Source organism: Hemiscyllium ocellatum, chromosome 8, assembly GCF_020745735.1.
Source record: "Hemiscyllium ocellatum isolate sHemOce1 chromosome 8, sHemOce1.pat.X.cur, whole genome shotgun sequence".
In the NCBI taxonomy this organism is placed as follows: domain Eukaryota; kingdom Metazoa; phylum Chordata; class Chondrichthyes; order Orectolobiformes; family Hemiscylliidae; genus Hemiscyllium; species Hemiscyllium ocellatum.
In genome coordinates this window covers 85,163,319-85,180,637 of record NC_083408.1, presented here as the reverse complement: position 1 = coordinate 85,180,637, position 17,319 = coordinate 85,163,319, and the positions used below count along the sequence as shown (strand labels likewise).

Genomic DNA, 17,319 nt, shown 5'->3' with positions numbered 1-17,319 from the left:
CACAATACTAGATCCAGAATTGCCTTCTCCCTGGTAGGCTCCAGCACCAGCTGTTCTAAGAATCCATCTTGGAGGCACTCCACAAAGTTTCTTTCTTGAGGTCCAATACCACCCTGATTCTCCCAGTCTACCTGCATGTTGAAATCCCCCATAACAACTGTAGTAACATCTTTACGACAGGCCAATATCAGCTCCTTATTCAACTTACACCCTTCATCCATATTACTGTTTGGGGACCTGTAGATAGCTCTCAAGAGGGTCTTTCCACCCTTAGAATTTCTCAGCTCTATCCATACTGACTCTACATTCCCTGATTCTAGGTCCCCCCGCGCAAGGGACTGAATATCATCCTTTACCAACAGGGCCACCCCACCCCCTCTGCCCATCATTCTGTCCTTACGATAGCACATATAGCCTTGAATATTCATTTCCCAGGCCCTGTCCACTTGAAGCCATGTCTCAGTTATCCCCACAATATCGTAGCTGCCAATTTCCAAAAGAGCCTCAAGCTCATCCATTTTATTTCTAATACTTCGTGCATTCATATATAGTATTTTTAATTTGTTACTGCCCTCACCCTTGCTATCAAACCCTATTTCACTCAACCTTACGGCATGATCCCTTTTTGAGTTTTCTGCTTCATTGATACCATTGTCTTTCTTGACTTCCCTTGTTCTAACTTTCCCTTCAATTTCCCTCTTAAACTTCCAGCTTATCCCCCCCACTATTTAGTTTAAACGCATCTGTGTTGCAGTAGCAAACCTGCCTGCCAGAATGCTGGTCCCCAACCTATTAAGGTGAAAACCATCCCTTTTGTATAATTTATGCTTATCACAAAACATACCCCATTGATCTTAAATCCTTGCTTCCTGCACCAGTTCCCCAGCCACACATTCAACTCCATTATCTCCCTGTTCCTGGCCTCTCCAGCCCGAGGAACTGGAAGCAAACCGGAGATAACCACTCTGGACGTCCTGCTTTTCAGCCTTCTTCCTAGTTCTCCGAAGTCCCACTGTAGTATATTCCTCCTCTTCTTCCCGACATCATTTGTACCGACATGTACCACCACCTCTGGCTCTTCACCTTCACCCTTGAGGATTTCCTGCACTGTCTGCGATGTCCTCAAGCCTGGCATCAGGAAGGCAACACACCATCCTTAAATCCCGCCTGTTTCCACAGAAACTCTGTTCAGTTCCTCTCACTATGGAGTCCCCTATCACCACGGCTCTGTGCGATGTCTGACTCCTCGGCTCTGCCTCCACACCAACCTTTGATTGACAGACCTGACCGCCTCGCGGACTGGCAGTGTCATCTGTCTCTACTGTTTCCAAAAGATTCAACTTGTTCCTGACAGGTACTTACCACGGCATCTCTTGCACCTGTCTCCTCTCTGTCTTCCTCATCATCTTCTCTCTTCTGCTCTCTTCTGGTATGGTCGGTGTAATAACCTCGCTGAAGGTCCTGTCCAGAAAGATCTCATTCTCTCGGATGAGCCTAAGGTCCTCGAGTTCTTTCTTCAGTGCTGCGATATGCTCTGTCAGTAGCTGAACATGCACACACTTTCCACAGATATACGAGCCAGATACATCAGAGTCGTTGACCTCCCACATCATGCACGTAGCACACTGAACCAACTGGGCAGTCATGTCTTCACCCTCTTCAACTGTGGCGTAATCACTTCACTCAACCTCCTTGTCAAAGACTCCTGAGCTAAAGACTCTCTCTTCTCTCTACAGGAAATTCCCTGGGCTCTCTTTTTGGGCAAGTCTGTGGACAAACAATTCAGGTCTTTTTCAATATATAATTTCAGTTACATCACACTGTAAACTTTTGCTATAAATTCTGTGTCTTACGATCTTATACAACCACCTGATGAAGGAGCAACGCTCGGAAAGCTAGTGCTTCCAAATAAACCTGTTGGATTATAACCTGGTGTTGTGCGATTTTTAACTTTGTCTACCCCAGTCCAACACCGGCATCTCCGAATCACGGAAAATAGAGTGTGAGAGTAAGCTTGCAGGGAACATGCAAACTGATTACAAAAGCTTCTTGAGGTATGTGAACAGAAAAGTATTAAGACAAATGTAGGTTACTTACAGCCAGAAACATGGAAAGTTATAATGAGGAAGAAAAGAAATGTCTGAACAATTAAATTCATAGTTAGGTTCTGTATTCACAAAGAAGGACTCTCACTGGGGAACGCAGTGTTTAGACAGAAGGAGGAACTGAATAAAGTTTAATGTGGATAAATGTGAGGTTCTCCATTTGGTAATAAAAACAGATTATTATCTAATTGGCAGTAGATTGGGAATAGGGAAGGTGAAATAAGGCCTAGGTATCCTTATACATCAGTTGATGAAAGGCAGCATGCAGGTGTGGCAGATGGTGGAGAAGACAAATAGTAGGGTGGTTGGTCTTCATAGTGATACAATTTCAGCACACAAGCAGTGATAGCTTAGCATAATTGTAGATATCAAAAGATCAAAAAGAAGTTCATACCAACAATACTATTTTGTGAGTAAATGAGATACTCACATGAACTACATTATGGCACTCTTCACAATCTCTTGTTCAGAATATTTTTCAATATTATAGAGTCATTGAGTCATATAGCATGAAAACAGATCCTACGGTCTAACTTATCCATGCCGACCAAGTTTCTCAAACTAAATAATACCATTTTCCTGTGTTTATAAACCTCTATAATGTCACCTCTCAACCTCTTACACTCCAGTGATAAAAGTCCTAGTCTATCCCGCCTCTTCATATAACTCAAACCTTTCAGTCCCTGAAACATTCTTGTAAATCTTTTCTGCACCCTCTCCAATTTAATAACATGCTTCCTATAGTAGGGGGACCAGAACTGTACAAAATACTCCAAAAGTGACCTCAAAAATTTCCTGCACAACTGTAACATGACGTCCCAACCCCTGTTGACAATGTTCTGAGCAATGAATGCCAAATGTCTCTTTACCACCCTGTCTACCTGTGATGCAACTTTCAAAGAACTATGTACCTAAAACCCTAGGTCTCTCTGTTCAACAACATCCTCGGGGCTCTACCATTATCTGTATGAGGCCTGTTCTTGTTTTACCAAAATGCAACACTGCACATTTATCCAAATTAAATTCCATCTTTCACTCTTTGGCTCGTTGACCCAAATGATCAAGATCTCTTTGTAACCTTAGGTAACTTCCTTCACTGTCCTCTGCAATTTGGTGTCATCTGCAAAATTATTAATCATGCCTCCTAACTTCTCATCCGAATTGTTTGTATAAATGACAAACAACAGTGGACGCAGCAAAGCGGAGAGTAGCAAATCATGCAACTATCACTTGCAACCTCAGCATCTTTACTTTAATTTCGTAAAATCTTGAACTTTTGTATGAATAAAATCAGTGATCGCATAAGTTAAACAGTAGCTTTTGAAATTAGTTTATTCTTTCAATTATTGCCTGAGAATAAAATGAATTATTCATTTAATGTGAGACTAGAGGAAATTAGAGCTGTGTAAGAAAAACACCATGGAGAGATTTTAAATGATACATGAGAACTTTTAAAGCCATTTCTTGACTGTATAAGTCAGTAGCACATGAGTGATAGAGAAATGGGACATGCGGTGATTTAGAACATGGTCAGCCAAATTTTGGAAGGGTTCATGGTTTCATTGAGTAGAAAATCAACAGATTAATGGAGGAAGATTAAATAGGTACAGAAAAGATACAATTTTTGTTTACTTTGCTGAAAAGTCTCCAAAACAAATTTGTCCAAAGGGACAAAACTCTGCACTTCTCAAGTTTTTTTTCAGAACTAGAGAAATGTCCATCAGTAATTATTGTCTACCAAGCTATTAAAATAAACTTACTTAGATCCTCACCTTTTCATTCATTTCATGCATAATTCACATGCTAAGCATTCCCAAACTCTTACCTTTGCTGTCACTTCAATCTCAAGTCTGCTGACAAGAACTGAAACAATGCACCCATTATCTAGGGAGGAACTAGCTCTGATAAAAACTATAAGTTATCTTTTGGTGAAAAGACACATAGTAAACTATTGAATAAGAAAATTAACTAGCTATTCTAGAGATGCAGGAAGCATTTTTGTGCCATTGATGCTGATACTTGTGTGCTGTAAAGACCAGGGTGTTCCAACGCCTGACAAATTCCTGACAAAACCATACCAACAATTCAAGACTCTGTTAAAAAGTTAATAAATTTGACATCTACTGGAAAATAATGGAAACAGCATTAACATGAAAGAACGGGGAATCAAGATACTGCTGCCATCTACAGTTGTTTTCAAGAAATTTAATTTGGATAAGGTTGAACATCATGATTCCAGTTCTTTGACCCTGACCATCAGAGTGTTTTCAAGAACACCATAAAACTTTAACTCACAATTTTCAATACTTAATTAAGGATCAACAAACACAGTAGACTGGAATTTATGTAGAGAATAATGGCAATGCTGTCAGTACTCACTGTTATAATGGGGGAGATCTAATAATGACTTTTGAAGTGCATACATATGCAGTTAAACACAAAAATCCAGTAATTTCTGCCAAAAAGAAATCGTTTTTCTATATAGGGTACATTGTTTCAGTTCTTGCCAGCAGGCTTGGGGTTGAAATGACAGCAATGGTACAAATTTGGGAGTGCTTAGCATGTGAATAATGCATTAAAATGGATGAAAAGATGAGGATCTACGTAAATTTATTTTAATAGCATGGCAGACGATAATTACTGATGGACATTTTCACTAGTTCTGAAAAAATACTGGTAAGTGCAGAGTTCAACTTACTGTATAATTAAAAAACTGTATAGTTTGCATTGGTGTGGACTTGTTGGGCCATATTGTATGGAATCTAATCTTTCTGGTACCAAGGACTGAGATTAGGGCTGGGTACTGAAGAAGTGGGCTAATTTACAATAGAGAAAAAAATAAATAACAGCTTTGACATGATCTTAACTTTATACATCTAATATCTTTTAAAATTTCTGCATTAAAATCCCCTAGTATTTTTCAAGATAAAATTATACTTAAATTCCTGTTGCTGTTTTTCTACACTACTTTTCTATGTTATTTTCAATTCAAAAGCAAACGGTGAACATTACACCTCTGTTTGACTTTGTGATTTGGATCATGAGTTGTAATACAACAGTAACTGTTGGGAAGACAATGTTTAAGAGCATGTTAGTATAATTATGTGTTTATTTCATCATTTTGACTTGATTAAGAAAATGAGGAATTAAATTAAATTCTGTTTAATTGTATTCAATGTAGAATGCTTCTGTACCGCATGACTCACACAACTTATAACCTATGATCACTTGGGGGTGGGGCAGGAGCTGCTACATTTAGTTTCATATCACAGAACATGAAGCTGCATCATACTTTCTCTTTTACACTAAGTGTTAAAATGCATCTATATTGTGTACACACTTTATATAATTTTAAGTTCAATCAATTGTGTAGGTTTCTGCATTATATTGTATCAAGATTAATTATAATTGTAATTGATTTAGGTTTTACAATTAAAATGAACCCTAAAAATCTTACAATTGAATGGCAGTTATATTATGAGTCATATTCTTGTTTTTAAATTCTTGAAAATAATAATTTTACACACTTCTGCACAGCATCACCATAAACCACTTACCATTTGACTCTATTCTCTTTTGGAATGATTTATCTTAGCTTTAATATACAATACGGCTTTTCAAACTAAAATGTGCCCACCTGCCCATGGGTTCCTGAATTGAATGTCTGCTAATTTTAATATTTTTTAAAATGCACAACTTTTAAGTAACTTTCATACAAATAAGGATGTGTCAGTTTATCTGAAATTAAACTGCAGAATGAAGGTCTAACAAAGAGTCATAATGAAACATCAGCCAGTATTTGTTATGACGAACTTGCTGTTTATTTGAAATATTTTGTATTATTTATTAGCACCTTTATATGTATTAACAAATTTGATATCAAGTCATTATAAAGAGATGAATCATGGAGTCATTGAGTCATACAGCACATAAGCAGCTTCAGTCAAACTCATCTGCGCCAACTAACTGTCCCAATCCAACTTAGTCCCATTTGCCAACATTTGGCCCATATCCCTCTAAACCCTTCCTACTCATATACCATCCAGATGCCTTTTAAATGTTGTAATTGTACCTTTATGATATCTCTCATTGAAATTTAAACAAGTGGTTATGATAGTTTTAAATGAATGGTTAGTTTTGCTCAGTTAAAATAGATAAAAGAAAGTAATTTGAATTTCTATATGGTGATTCGCTCTTATAATAAATTCTGGCCCATAATTTCTGTCACCTGGTTAAAATACAAACATAAATATTTGCACACTGTAGTTATTTAATAGAATCTCAAATGCTCAAAAACTTGTATGAAGAAACTAGGAGATGAATTTTGTGTTCAAGTGGGACTGTGGAACTGCCATTAGTCCAGTGTTTGTAACTTATCAGTGTTTCAATTTTGTTTATTGTCTTCACATTCAGTTGTGACTTAGCTGATGATGGTGATCTTCTTGGACTACTTGTCTTGCCTCTGAGCTCCTCCTTTTATTACCTACCACCATTGATTCTAATTTCGCCCTTCTCTGGGTTCTTGTTTTCTCTCTCAACCCCACTCCAAGTTTGTGCTTTCTTCCTACTGTTTCCAGTTTTGTCCAACCATCCCACTCTTGTTTTGGTTCTCATTCTCAATCCCTGGCATTGTTTTATAGAATCATAGAATCTCCACAGCACAGATAGAGACTATTTGGCCCAAAGGGTTTGCACTGACCATTTAATGAGCATGGGCTCTGACAACATTCCAGCAATAGTACTGAAGACTTGATGTTCACCTGGCCAAGCTGTTCCAGTACAAAGTGAAAATTGCCCAAGTACTTCCTGAATACAAAAAGCAGCACAAATCCAACTCCACAAATTATCAAGCAATGAGTTTACTCTCAATCATCAAATGATGAAGGGTGTCATCAACGGTGGTATTAAGCAGCACATGCTCAGTTTGGGTTCTGCCAGAGCCACTCTGCTCTTGATCTCATTACAGCCTCTGTTCAAACATCGACAAAACAGCTGAATTCCTGAGATGAGGTAAGAGTGACATTAGCTGAAAATGTGTTGCTGGAAAAATGCAGCAGGTCAGGCAGCATCCAAGGAACAGGAAATTCGACATTAGATTAGATTAGATTAGATTACTTACAGTGTGGAAACAGGCCCTTCGGCCCAACAAGTCCACACCGACCCGCCGAAGCGCAACCCACCAATACCCCTACATTTACCCCTTACCTAACATTACGGGCAATTTTAGCATGGCCAATTCACCTAACCTGCACATCTTTGGACTGTGACATGTCAGGCATAAGCCCTTCTTCATGATTTTGTAAACCTCAATCAGGTCCCCCCTCAATCTTCTTTTTTCTAATGAAAATAAACCTAACCTACACAACCTCTCTTCGTAGCTAGCACTTCCCATTCCAGGCAACATCCTTGCAAACCTTCTCTGTACCCTCTCCAAAGCATCCACATCTTTTTGGTAATGTGGCGACCAGAACTGTACATCGTATTCTAAGTGCAGCCAAACCAATGTCTTGTACAATTTTAACATAACTTGCCAGCTCTTATACTCAATACCCTGTCCAATGAAGGCAAGCAAACTATATGCCTTCTTGACTACTCCATCCCCCTGTGCAGCAACCTTCAAGGTACGATGGATCTGCACCCCCTGATCTCTCTGCCCATCAGCTTTTCCCAAGGCTCTTCCGTTCATTGTATAATTTGCTCTAGAATTAGTCTTGCCTAAATGCATCACCTCACATTTGTCTGGATTGAAATCCATCTGCCACTTTTCCGCCCAACTCTCCAGTCTATCTATATCCTCCTGTATTCTCTGACAGTCCCTTATGCTTTCTGCTACTCCACCAAACTTCGTGTCATCTGCAAACTTGCTAATCATACCAACAGTGCCCTCTTCCAGATCATTTATGTATATCACAAATAACAATGGCCCCAACACTGACCCCTGTGGGATACCACTAGTCACCTTTCTCCATTTTGAGAAACTCCCTTCAACTACTATGCTCTGTCTCCTGTTGCTCAACCAGTTCTTTATCCACCTTGCTAGAACACCCTGCACACCATGTGACTTCATTTACTCTATTAGTTTACCATGGGGAACCTTTTCAAACGCCTTTCTGAAGTCCATGTATATGACATCAACAGCCCTTCCTTCATCTATCAACTTGGTCACTTCCTCAAAGAACTCTATTAAGTTGGTAAGGCACGTTCTCCCCCGCACAAAACCATGTTGCCTATCACTGATAAGCCCATTTTTTTCTAAATAAAAATAGATCCTATCCCTCAGTACCCTCTCCAGCAACTTCCCCACCACCGACGTCAGACTCACTGGTCTGAAGTTACCTGGAATATCCCTACTACTACTGTGGCAAGTAACTCACCACCTGAATCCCCATAGCCTGTCAAGCACCTACAAGGCACAAGTTAAGACTGTGATGGAATATTCCTTGGATGGATGCGCTGCAACAACACTCAAGAAGCTTTAACCCATCCAACACAAAGCAGCCTGTTGACTGGCACCACATCCTCAACTATCCACTTTCTCCACCATTAAGGCTCAAGGCAGCAGAATGTACCATCTACATGATGCATTGCACAAATTCACGAAAGATCCTCAGATAGCACTTTCCAAATACATGAGCACTTTCATATAGAAGGGCAAGGACATATGGGAACATAACCATTTGCAAGTTCTCCTCCAACACTCACTATCCTGACTTGGAAATAAATTGCTGCTCCTTAATTGTCACTGGGTCAAAATCTGGAATTCTCTCCCCAAGGGCAACATGGGTTAATCCAACATGTGGACTGCTATGATTCAAGAAGGCAGGTCACCACCACCTTCTCAGTGGCAACTGGGACAGGCAAAATAATTGCTGACTAGCCAGCGCCATTCACATTCTGCAAGTGAATAAAAAAAGTGGTACTTCGCACTCTCCATAATCTCAATTATCAAAGGAAGAAGTATTGGCCGAGAAAGAGATGCAAGTTTTCACGGAATTATGCGGGTGAAGATCCTGAGATGGGCCAGGATAATTAAAACAGACAAATGGGACAAAGATCAGCGAAGGCATGGAGGCCACTGACAATCATATTACAACTCACTTCCAAGGTGACTGAGCAGGGTTGAAACTTTGTGTTCCTGTTAGAACTTTATTTGTGCAATTAGCTGTCAATTGCTTACTCAAGGATTCAATTTTTTTTCCAATTTATGCAATTAAATGCCTACATTTCCTTACAGTTGTGCTTCAGATCCCCTCACTTTTATGAAAGCTAAAGTCTGTGTGCCTGAATCAATGTTAGTACTAAAGTACCTATGATGCAGTAAATATTTCTACTACCTCACGTTCCTGATTGGTTGCTAAAACACTCCTTGCATCATTACTGGAAGTATGGAGATGCTGATCTCCTCAAAGTGGAGGAGGTTCTGAGTCTGAATTCCAAAAGACTATATTTTTTGATTGAGAAGATTAGTTCCAAAGAAGAGACATTCTGGCCTTGAAGCGTTAACTGTTTCCCCTTCCGTGGATGCTGCCAGACCGAAGGAATTTCTCTAAAATGAGTTCACGTGAGGAATTCCATTCCTTGGTGAATATTAATGAGTTATCTGACATCCTGAGATGGCTCCTTATGCACCTTACATCACCACTATCCCTGAAAAGCTTATTAATGAAATAAGCCTTTACCATTGTAATGTTTGAGTATCCATACTGACAATACTTGCACGAATGCAGACTATGAAGTTTGGGTCAGTTTTCTTCATTTAGCTTCTCTATCAAAGAAATTGTAAATTATGATGTGATTTTACCATTACCTACCTCCTAGCATGTTCTAGTGTGACTTTGAGAACCCCAGATCTGGGACAGAACTTCTTCCGCTCCCCCTGCCCCATAAAATGATCATTAATTGTTGCATAAGACAATCTGTTTTCGTCCTAATGTGCTTTCTTACCTGATCTGGCCTGCATGTGTCTCCAGACTCATGGCAATATTGTTTGCTTTTAACTGCCTTCTGAAATATTCAAGCAATCTTCTTAGTTTCAGAGCAATTAGGAGATGGTAACAAATGTTGGTTGCACACATGCCATTAAACAGAAAAAACATCAGAAAGACCATTAAAATGAATGTTTCAGCTGAGACTGCTGCAGAGAACATGGATGCTACAGTCAAAAAGACAGTTTGAACAGAAAATTGAAAACACTATTACTGAAACTATGGAGATGTGGAAGCCCTCAAAGTGGAGGAGGTTCTGAGTCTGAATTCCAAAAGACTGGATTTTTTTGATTGAGAAGATTAGTTCAGAAGAAGTCATACTTGTAGCATTAACTCTGATTCCTTTTCCACAGATGCTGCCACATCTACAGAGATTATCTAAAATTTTCTGTCTTTATTTCAGGCATCCAGCACCTACAATATTTTAGGTTTTTATCAGATAGAGCAGTTGCCTTTCATAAATGGATACCGTCACACCTAACCAGGTCTCTATAAATGCTACCCCAGATAATAGAAACACATTTGACAAACAGAAAAATGTGAAATTAAGCAAGTCTCATACAGGATGAGAAACTTAATAAGTCATGAAAATTGGTGGTGGAGTGGACAGGGATGAAGGTTATCTCAGAGTAAAGTGGGACCTTGATCAGATCGGCCAAAGAGCCGAAGAGTGGCAATTGGAGTTTAATATAGATAAATGTGAGGCATTGCATTTTGATAAAGCAAACTAGGACAGTACTTGTTCACTTAATGGTCGGGTCCTGGGGAATGTGGCTGAACCAAGAGACCAAGTACAGGTGCATTGTTCCTGGTAAGTGAAGCCACAGACAGACAGGATGGTGAAGAAGACATTTGGCACTCTTGCCTTCATTGGTCAGTGCATTGAGTATAGGAGTTGGGACATCATGTTGCAGCTGTACAGGATATTGTTGAGACCACTTTTGGAATATTGAATTCAATTCTGGTCTCCCTGCAATAGAAAACTTGAAATGTTTCAGAAAACATTTACAAGGGTATTGCTAGGTTTGGAGGATTTGAGCTAGAGGGAGATACTGAATAGATTGTGGCTTTTTATCCTGGTGTCTAGTGCTGAGTGGTGACCGTATAGAGGCTTATAAAGTCATGAGAGGCATGGATAGGATGAAGGGACAAAATCTTTTTTCCAGGCTAGGGGATTCCAAATCAAGAGGGCATGGTTATAAGGTGAGAGGGGAAAAGTTTAAAAGGGAGCTGAGAGGCAACTTTTTCACACAGATGGTGGTGCATGTATGGAATGAACTACCAGAAGAAGTGGTGGTGGCTGGTACAAATAAAACATTTAAAAGGCATTTGGATGGGTACAGGAATAGGAAGGGTTTAGAGGGAAATAGGACTAAATTAGGTTTCAGGTTCGAAGGGTCACTGATCCAAAACATTAAGACCATAAGACCATAGACATAGGAGTGGAAGTAAGGCCATTCGGCCCATCGAGTCCACTCTGCCATTCAATCATGGCTGATGGGCATTTCAACTCCACTTACCAGCATTCTCCCCATAGCCCTTAATTCCTTGTGATATCAAGAATTTATCAATCTCTGCCTTGAAGACATTTAGCGTCCCGGCCTCCATTGCACTCTGCGGCAATGAATTCCGCAGGCTCACCACTCTCTGGCTGAAGAATGTCTCCGCATTTCTGTTCTGAATTGACCCCCTCTAATTCTAAGGCTATGTCCACGGGTCCCAGTCTCCTCACCTAACAGAAACAATTTCCTAGCGTCCACCCTTTCCAAGCCATTTATTATCTTGTAAGTTTCTATTAAATCTCCCCTTAATCTTCTAAACTCCAATGAATACAATCCCAGGAATCTCAGCCATTCCTCGTATGTCAGACCAGCCATTCCAGGGATCATCCGTGTGAATCTCCGCTGGACACGCTCCAGTGCCAGTGTGTCCTTCCTGAGGTGTGGGGACCAAAACTGGACACAGTACTTCAAATGGGGCCTAACCAGAGCTTTATAAAGTCTCAGTAGCACAACAGTGCTTTTCTATTCCAACCCTCTTGTGATAAATGACAACATTGCATTCACTTTCTTAATCACGGACTCAACCTGCATATTTACCTTTAGAGAATCCTCCACTTGCACTCCCAGATCCCTTTGTACTTTGGTTTTACGAATTTTCTCACTGTTTAGAAAGTAGTCTATGCTTTTATTCTTTTTTCCAAAGTGCAAGACCTCGCATTTGCTCACGTTGAATTCCATCAGCCATTTTCTGGACCACTCTCCCAAACTGTCTAGATCCTTCTGCAGCCTCCCCACTTCCTCAGTACTACCTGCCTGTCCACCTAACTTCGTATCATCGGCAAACTTCGCTAGAATGTCCCCAGTCCCTTCATCCAGATCATTAATATATAGTGTGAACAGCTGCGGCCCCAACACTGAACACTTAACTCTGATTTCTCCTTACAGATGCTGCCAGACCTGCTCAGCTTTTGCAACAATTTCTGTTTTCGTTTCTGATTTACAGCATCAGCAGTTCTTTCGGTTCTTATCTAGATTAGTTTAGGATGTCAGGTCGGCATGGATGAGTTGGGCCAAGGGTCTGGTGCCGTATAACTTAATGACGCTGGACAGCTGGCACTTTTAATCCTGTAGAGCCGCTGTGTTACCGGCGCTTACTGCAGAAATGACAGTTGACTCCAGATCAACGCGAAGGAAGCGCAGCGCGTGCCCATCTAAACCCCGCCCTTTTCCAAACTCCACCCCACCCTATGCTCCAGCAGCAACGCCAGCCCCGCCTGGTTACCCCACCAGCGCCGGCCCCGCCTCTCCAGTGCGAGGTGGGGCGCAGTGTGCGCCGGGACGGCTGGTGACGTTGCACAATAACAAAGTAGGCGGTGTGGGGGTAGCGAAGTATGTTTACATTTTATAATTGAGGGCGACATGGATGCGAGTTTTGTCTCTAATGTCGAAACGGCAGACAATGCCCAGAATTTCTTGAAGCATCCAGGAAAAAGATATTGTCAACCCGAAAGGTAAATCAAAACACATTTAGCGATGAAATTATGTTGGAGTGAGTGAAAACCGGACGCGAATTCGCTGTACAACTTGCCTAGAGTTCACTGACTGAAGGGAGTGTATTTGTCGCTGGGCCTTACTCGAGTGCAGTTCTCAAAACATTCGCAGTCACGCACTTAAATTCACTTTGGATTTCAGAGGCATGGTTGGTAAACTTTATTGATGGCAGATTTGATCTGATAATTCTGCTGAAACGAATTTCTATGAAGGTTTATCTCAAAACTTTTTGTTATCCTGGCGGTGCAGTCGTCCGTTTAAAACAGAACTCATGATGGTAAGAAAGTCCATGAATTTTGTACTGCTGTCCTACTACGGATTAAGAATTGAGTAAGGAAATATTGATTTGGGTAAATGGAAATGTGCAGTCGGCAAATTTGTATTTTTGGTGAAAAATGTGTTGCTTACGCCTGAAGAAGGGCTTACGCCTAAAGAAGGGCTTATGCCCGAAACGTCGATTCTCCTGCTCCTTGGATGCTGCCTGACCTGCTGCGCTTTTCCAGCAACACATTTTTCAGCTCTATTCTGCAGCATCTGCAGTCCTCACTTTCTCCAAATTTGTATTTTTGTCATGATTTGGAGATGCCGGTGTTGGACTGGGGTGTACAAAGTTAACCAAAGGGTCTGTTTCCATGCTTTACATCTCTATGACTCTGTGACCAGGTTATAGTCCAGCAGGTTTAATTGGAAGCACACTTGGAAGCGCTCCGAAACCTAGTGTGCTTCCAATTAAACCTGTTGGACTATAACCTGGTGTGATTCTTAACTTTGTATCTTTGTGGTTTTGTCTTATTTTTTAAAAATCCAACCTGGAACTTGATGTAAAGTTGCAATCATTGTATTTCAACAGTGATGTGTAAAATATGTGTTGATGTGATTTCCTTGCTGAACTACCCAAATGGAGGAGAAAGTGAGGTCTGCAGATGCTGGAGTATCAGAGCTGAAAATGTGTTGCTGGAAAAGCGCAGCAGGTCAGGCAACATCCAAGGAATAGGAAATTCGATGTTTCGGGCATAAGCCCTTCATCAGGATGAAGGGCTTATGCCCGAAACGTCGAATTTCCTATTCCTTGGATGTTGCCTGACCTGCTGCGCTTTTCCAGCAACACATTTTCAGAACTACCCAAATGCTCCAGTTTTTGTGAACCAAAACTGGATGTCAGGTCATTTTTGGGACATCCAGTAATGGAAATTCGTGCTACCTGCTTGCCATTCTAATAACCCTGCTCTGTACTGGTCTCAATGCGCACTCTGATTCATTGGTTAAGTGTTGAGTGAGCTCTCGAGTCAAATAGCAACTTTTGTAGAACTCAGAACCATACTTTAACCAAGTGGACCAGGTAAAGTATTACTAGGCTGATGCATTTGTGGAATTGATTTGGATTATGATTATAACATTGCCGTGTTGTGTTTGCAAAAATGTATTAATAGTACTGTATTGGATTTTAGACCTAGAATGTTCCTTCGAAGGAATGGTGTTTTAAATTTTACTGATAGGATTTTTAAAAACTAGTTAAAATAGGTCCAATGAAAGAAAGTCATTTTATCATTTATTGTTTAATCATTTGGACCCTGAATATATCATTCTCCAAAAAAGACTGTGAAATACAAATTTCTTCTTCTAGCCATATTGAAGGTGCAAAAAAAAGTAAGATAGTAGCAGCCGGATTTTAGATTTGTTTTTCTCATTATTTAAAGGATTTTCCAAATGGCTGCAAAATCATAATTTGAAAAAGTTGACATCTTCTTTGAATAAATTATCCAGTGAGGTTTTGGACAGTTGGTCATTTCCTCCTCCTGTAAGGAACAATGAAAGACTTTTAAAATAAATGATGCATTTTATATTTGTAGGATGTCTGAAATTGCTTCAAAAATGATTTTGTTTTGTAAATCTTGTCATGTTTGTTGGGCATACGCAGTGAATGAGATGAGGCAGCAATGGGATACATGCCTCAGTCTATTTCTTTTGTAGAAATTGTTTATATCCATTTGAACAGCACATTGGTAAGGTCTCATCCAAAAGACAGCTCCCTAGCAATTCTACATTAGAATAAAATAAACAGGTGCTGGAATCGGTCCTTCAAGCCTGCTACACCATTTAGCAAGGTAATGGCAAATCCTCTACCTCAACTCCACCTTCCTGCATTATTGCTATATTCCTTAGAATCCAAATTCTATTGATTTCTGTCTTAAATATATTCAGTGAATATAAAAACCAAAAGAACTGTGGGTTCTGTAAACCAGAAACAAAAACAGAAGTTGCTGAAAAAGCTCAGTATGTCTGGCAACTGAAGAGAAATCAGAGTTGATGTTTCAGGTCGGGTGACCCTTTTGGAAATGTTAACTCTGATTTCTCTTCTCAAATGTTGCTAGACTTGCTGAGTTTTTCCAGCACCTCCAGTTTTTGCATTCAATTAATATGTTGGTCTAAAAATTCCAAAGATTGAAGAGAAATATTTCCTTACCTGCAATCTAAATGGCTGATCTTTTTTCTAGGCAGTGACCTCACGTTATATATTCCATAGCCAGGGGAAACATTTTCTTGGCTTCTTCCCTGTCAAGATTCATCAGAATTTGGTCTCAATTAGATAATTTCTTCAAGGAATATAAATTTAGTCTACTTCACCTCATTCTCATCCCAGAAACTGTACTGAAGTACTGAATTGCTAGATTGTTGTTTGAACCTATAAGTTTTAAAAAAAAACACCTGACTGTTATTACTGAACTAATTTTCACACCTGGCTCAAATACTTTTATAATCTCTGGCCTGTACACTATCACAGTTGAAAGGAAGGGTAATGATACTTCCTAAATAAACAATGAATTTCAATAGAAAAATGTCAACTGTACTATATTGCAGAGCTCCTGCAGGAACAGTTTAATTTCGTTGATACACAATGTGTTCAGGTATATTACAATGACCAGTAAATAAAACTGTAGATCGTGCAAGTTTTCCACCCGTAACAATGTGACCAATAAGGCTACTCTTATGTTCTGGTCCTGCAATGGATAACAGGGCCCGAAGTGGAAAATTAATGCTATGATGCAGTTATAATTATATTGGAGTCATGAATGCAAATTTATCATAGATGTTGATTATTTTAGCAATAAAGGTAACACAGGCCTATTTAATAGCAACTGTGATTCAAGCTAAAACTTAACAGCTGAAAATTTGTAAACAATTGTGTCTGTAGGAGAGCAGTTAAAATTACTGTTTAAAAGTCTATGCTATACGTTTTGTTTAGAATGTGATCCTTATTATATTGCATGTATTACAAATGGTTCTATAGGTAATTTTTAACGGGGAGTTGGATAGGTACTTGAGGATATAACAGTTACAAGGCTATGGTCGAAAAGCAAGATATGGGACTAAGCATGACTGCTGTTTCAGAAAACCAGAACAGACGCAGTGACCTGAGAGAACTGTGCTGTAAGTTTCTGTGATTCTATAATCTATTTCAGTTGGTGGATGATCTGTAACTTTGTCATTGCTGTTCAGATTCCTTTTGAAGAGCCTTAAACAGCATGATGGAAAAAATGGTTGAGTGGCAGAATGTAAGTTTATCTTTGTTTCTTCTACTATTCTAAGTCCCCTGTTTCAGTTTTGTAGTGAGGAAGGTCTTCAGTAGAGGCCAGCACAGGGAATAAACAAAGGTTGTTGAAATACCAGACTCATTTATACATCTATTGGTTGACTTTAGTTAACATAAATAGAGACAAAATTAAGAAACTTCAACTTAGAATTTTTTAAGTTGTATTTCTTACAGAAGCGCACATAGTGTATTTGTTATTTGGATGATCATAGCACTTGATCATTCAACTTTCAATAACGACAGTAACGGGTAAGAATGAGCACTCATGTCAGTTGCTAACATAACCTTTGCAGGATAGGCCCTTTTAAATTGAAGTATATATTAATCTTAATAATCTAAATTAATCCTTTAGAATTAATGTCCCAGTTTGTGTTTATACTGCAACCCAATAGTTGCTTATACAAGTACTAGACCAAAATCAATTCAACTGTGATAAAATTTGAATTTTGTATTGTCAATACAGACAATCACAAGTGAACCACACATGTCAGAGCTTTTCTATCCAGAATGAATTTTGAAGCAAATTAATGTAACAGAAAACAAACTCCCTTCGGTCTGTGTTGGCGTATGTGATACTTGTAGGC

At 39.6% G+C, this 17,319-nt stretch overlaps 1 protein-coding gene across 6 annotated transcripts in view; it reads left to right on the top strand.

Annotated features, from left to right (window-relative positions):
* Nucleotides 1–12,911: 12,911 nt before the first annotated feature.
* The window catches only part of c8h14orf28 (chromosome 8 C14orf28 homolog), a 31,824-nt gene continuing 27,416 nt past the window's right edge, over nucleotides 12,912–17,319 (top strand). For 2 of the 6 annotated variants that reach the window (XM_060828518.1, XM_060828516.1), the window contains exons 1-2: nucleotides 13,014–13,103; nucleotides 16,642–16,697. In XM_060828518.1, the coding sequence (XP_060684501.1) occupies nucleotides 16,696–16,697 (2 nt within the window). In that variant the 5' untranslated portion in view covers nucleotides 13,014–13,103; nucleotides 16,642–16,695. The other 4 variants (XM_060828519.1, XM_060828517.1, XM_060828520.1 and 1 more) reach the window with 2 other exon arrangements.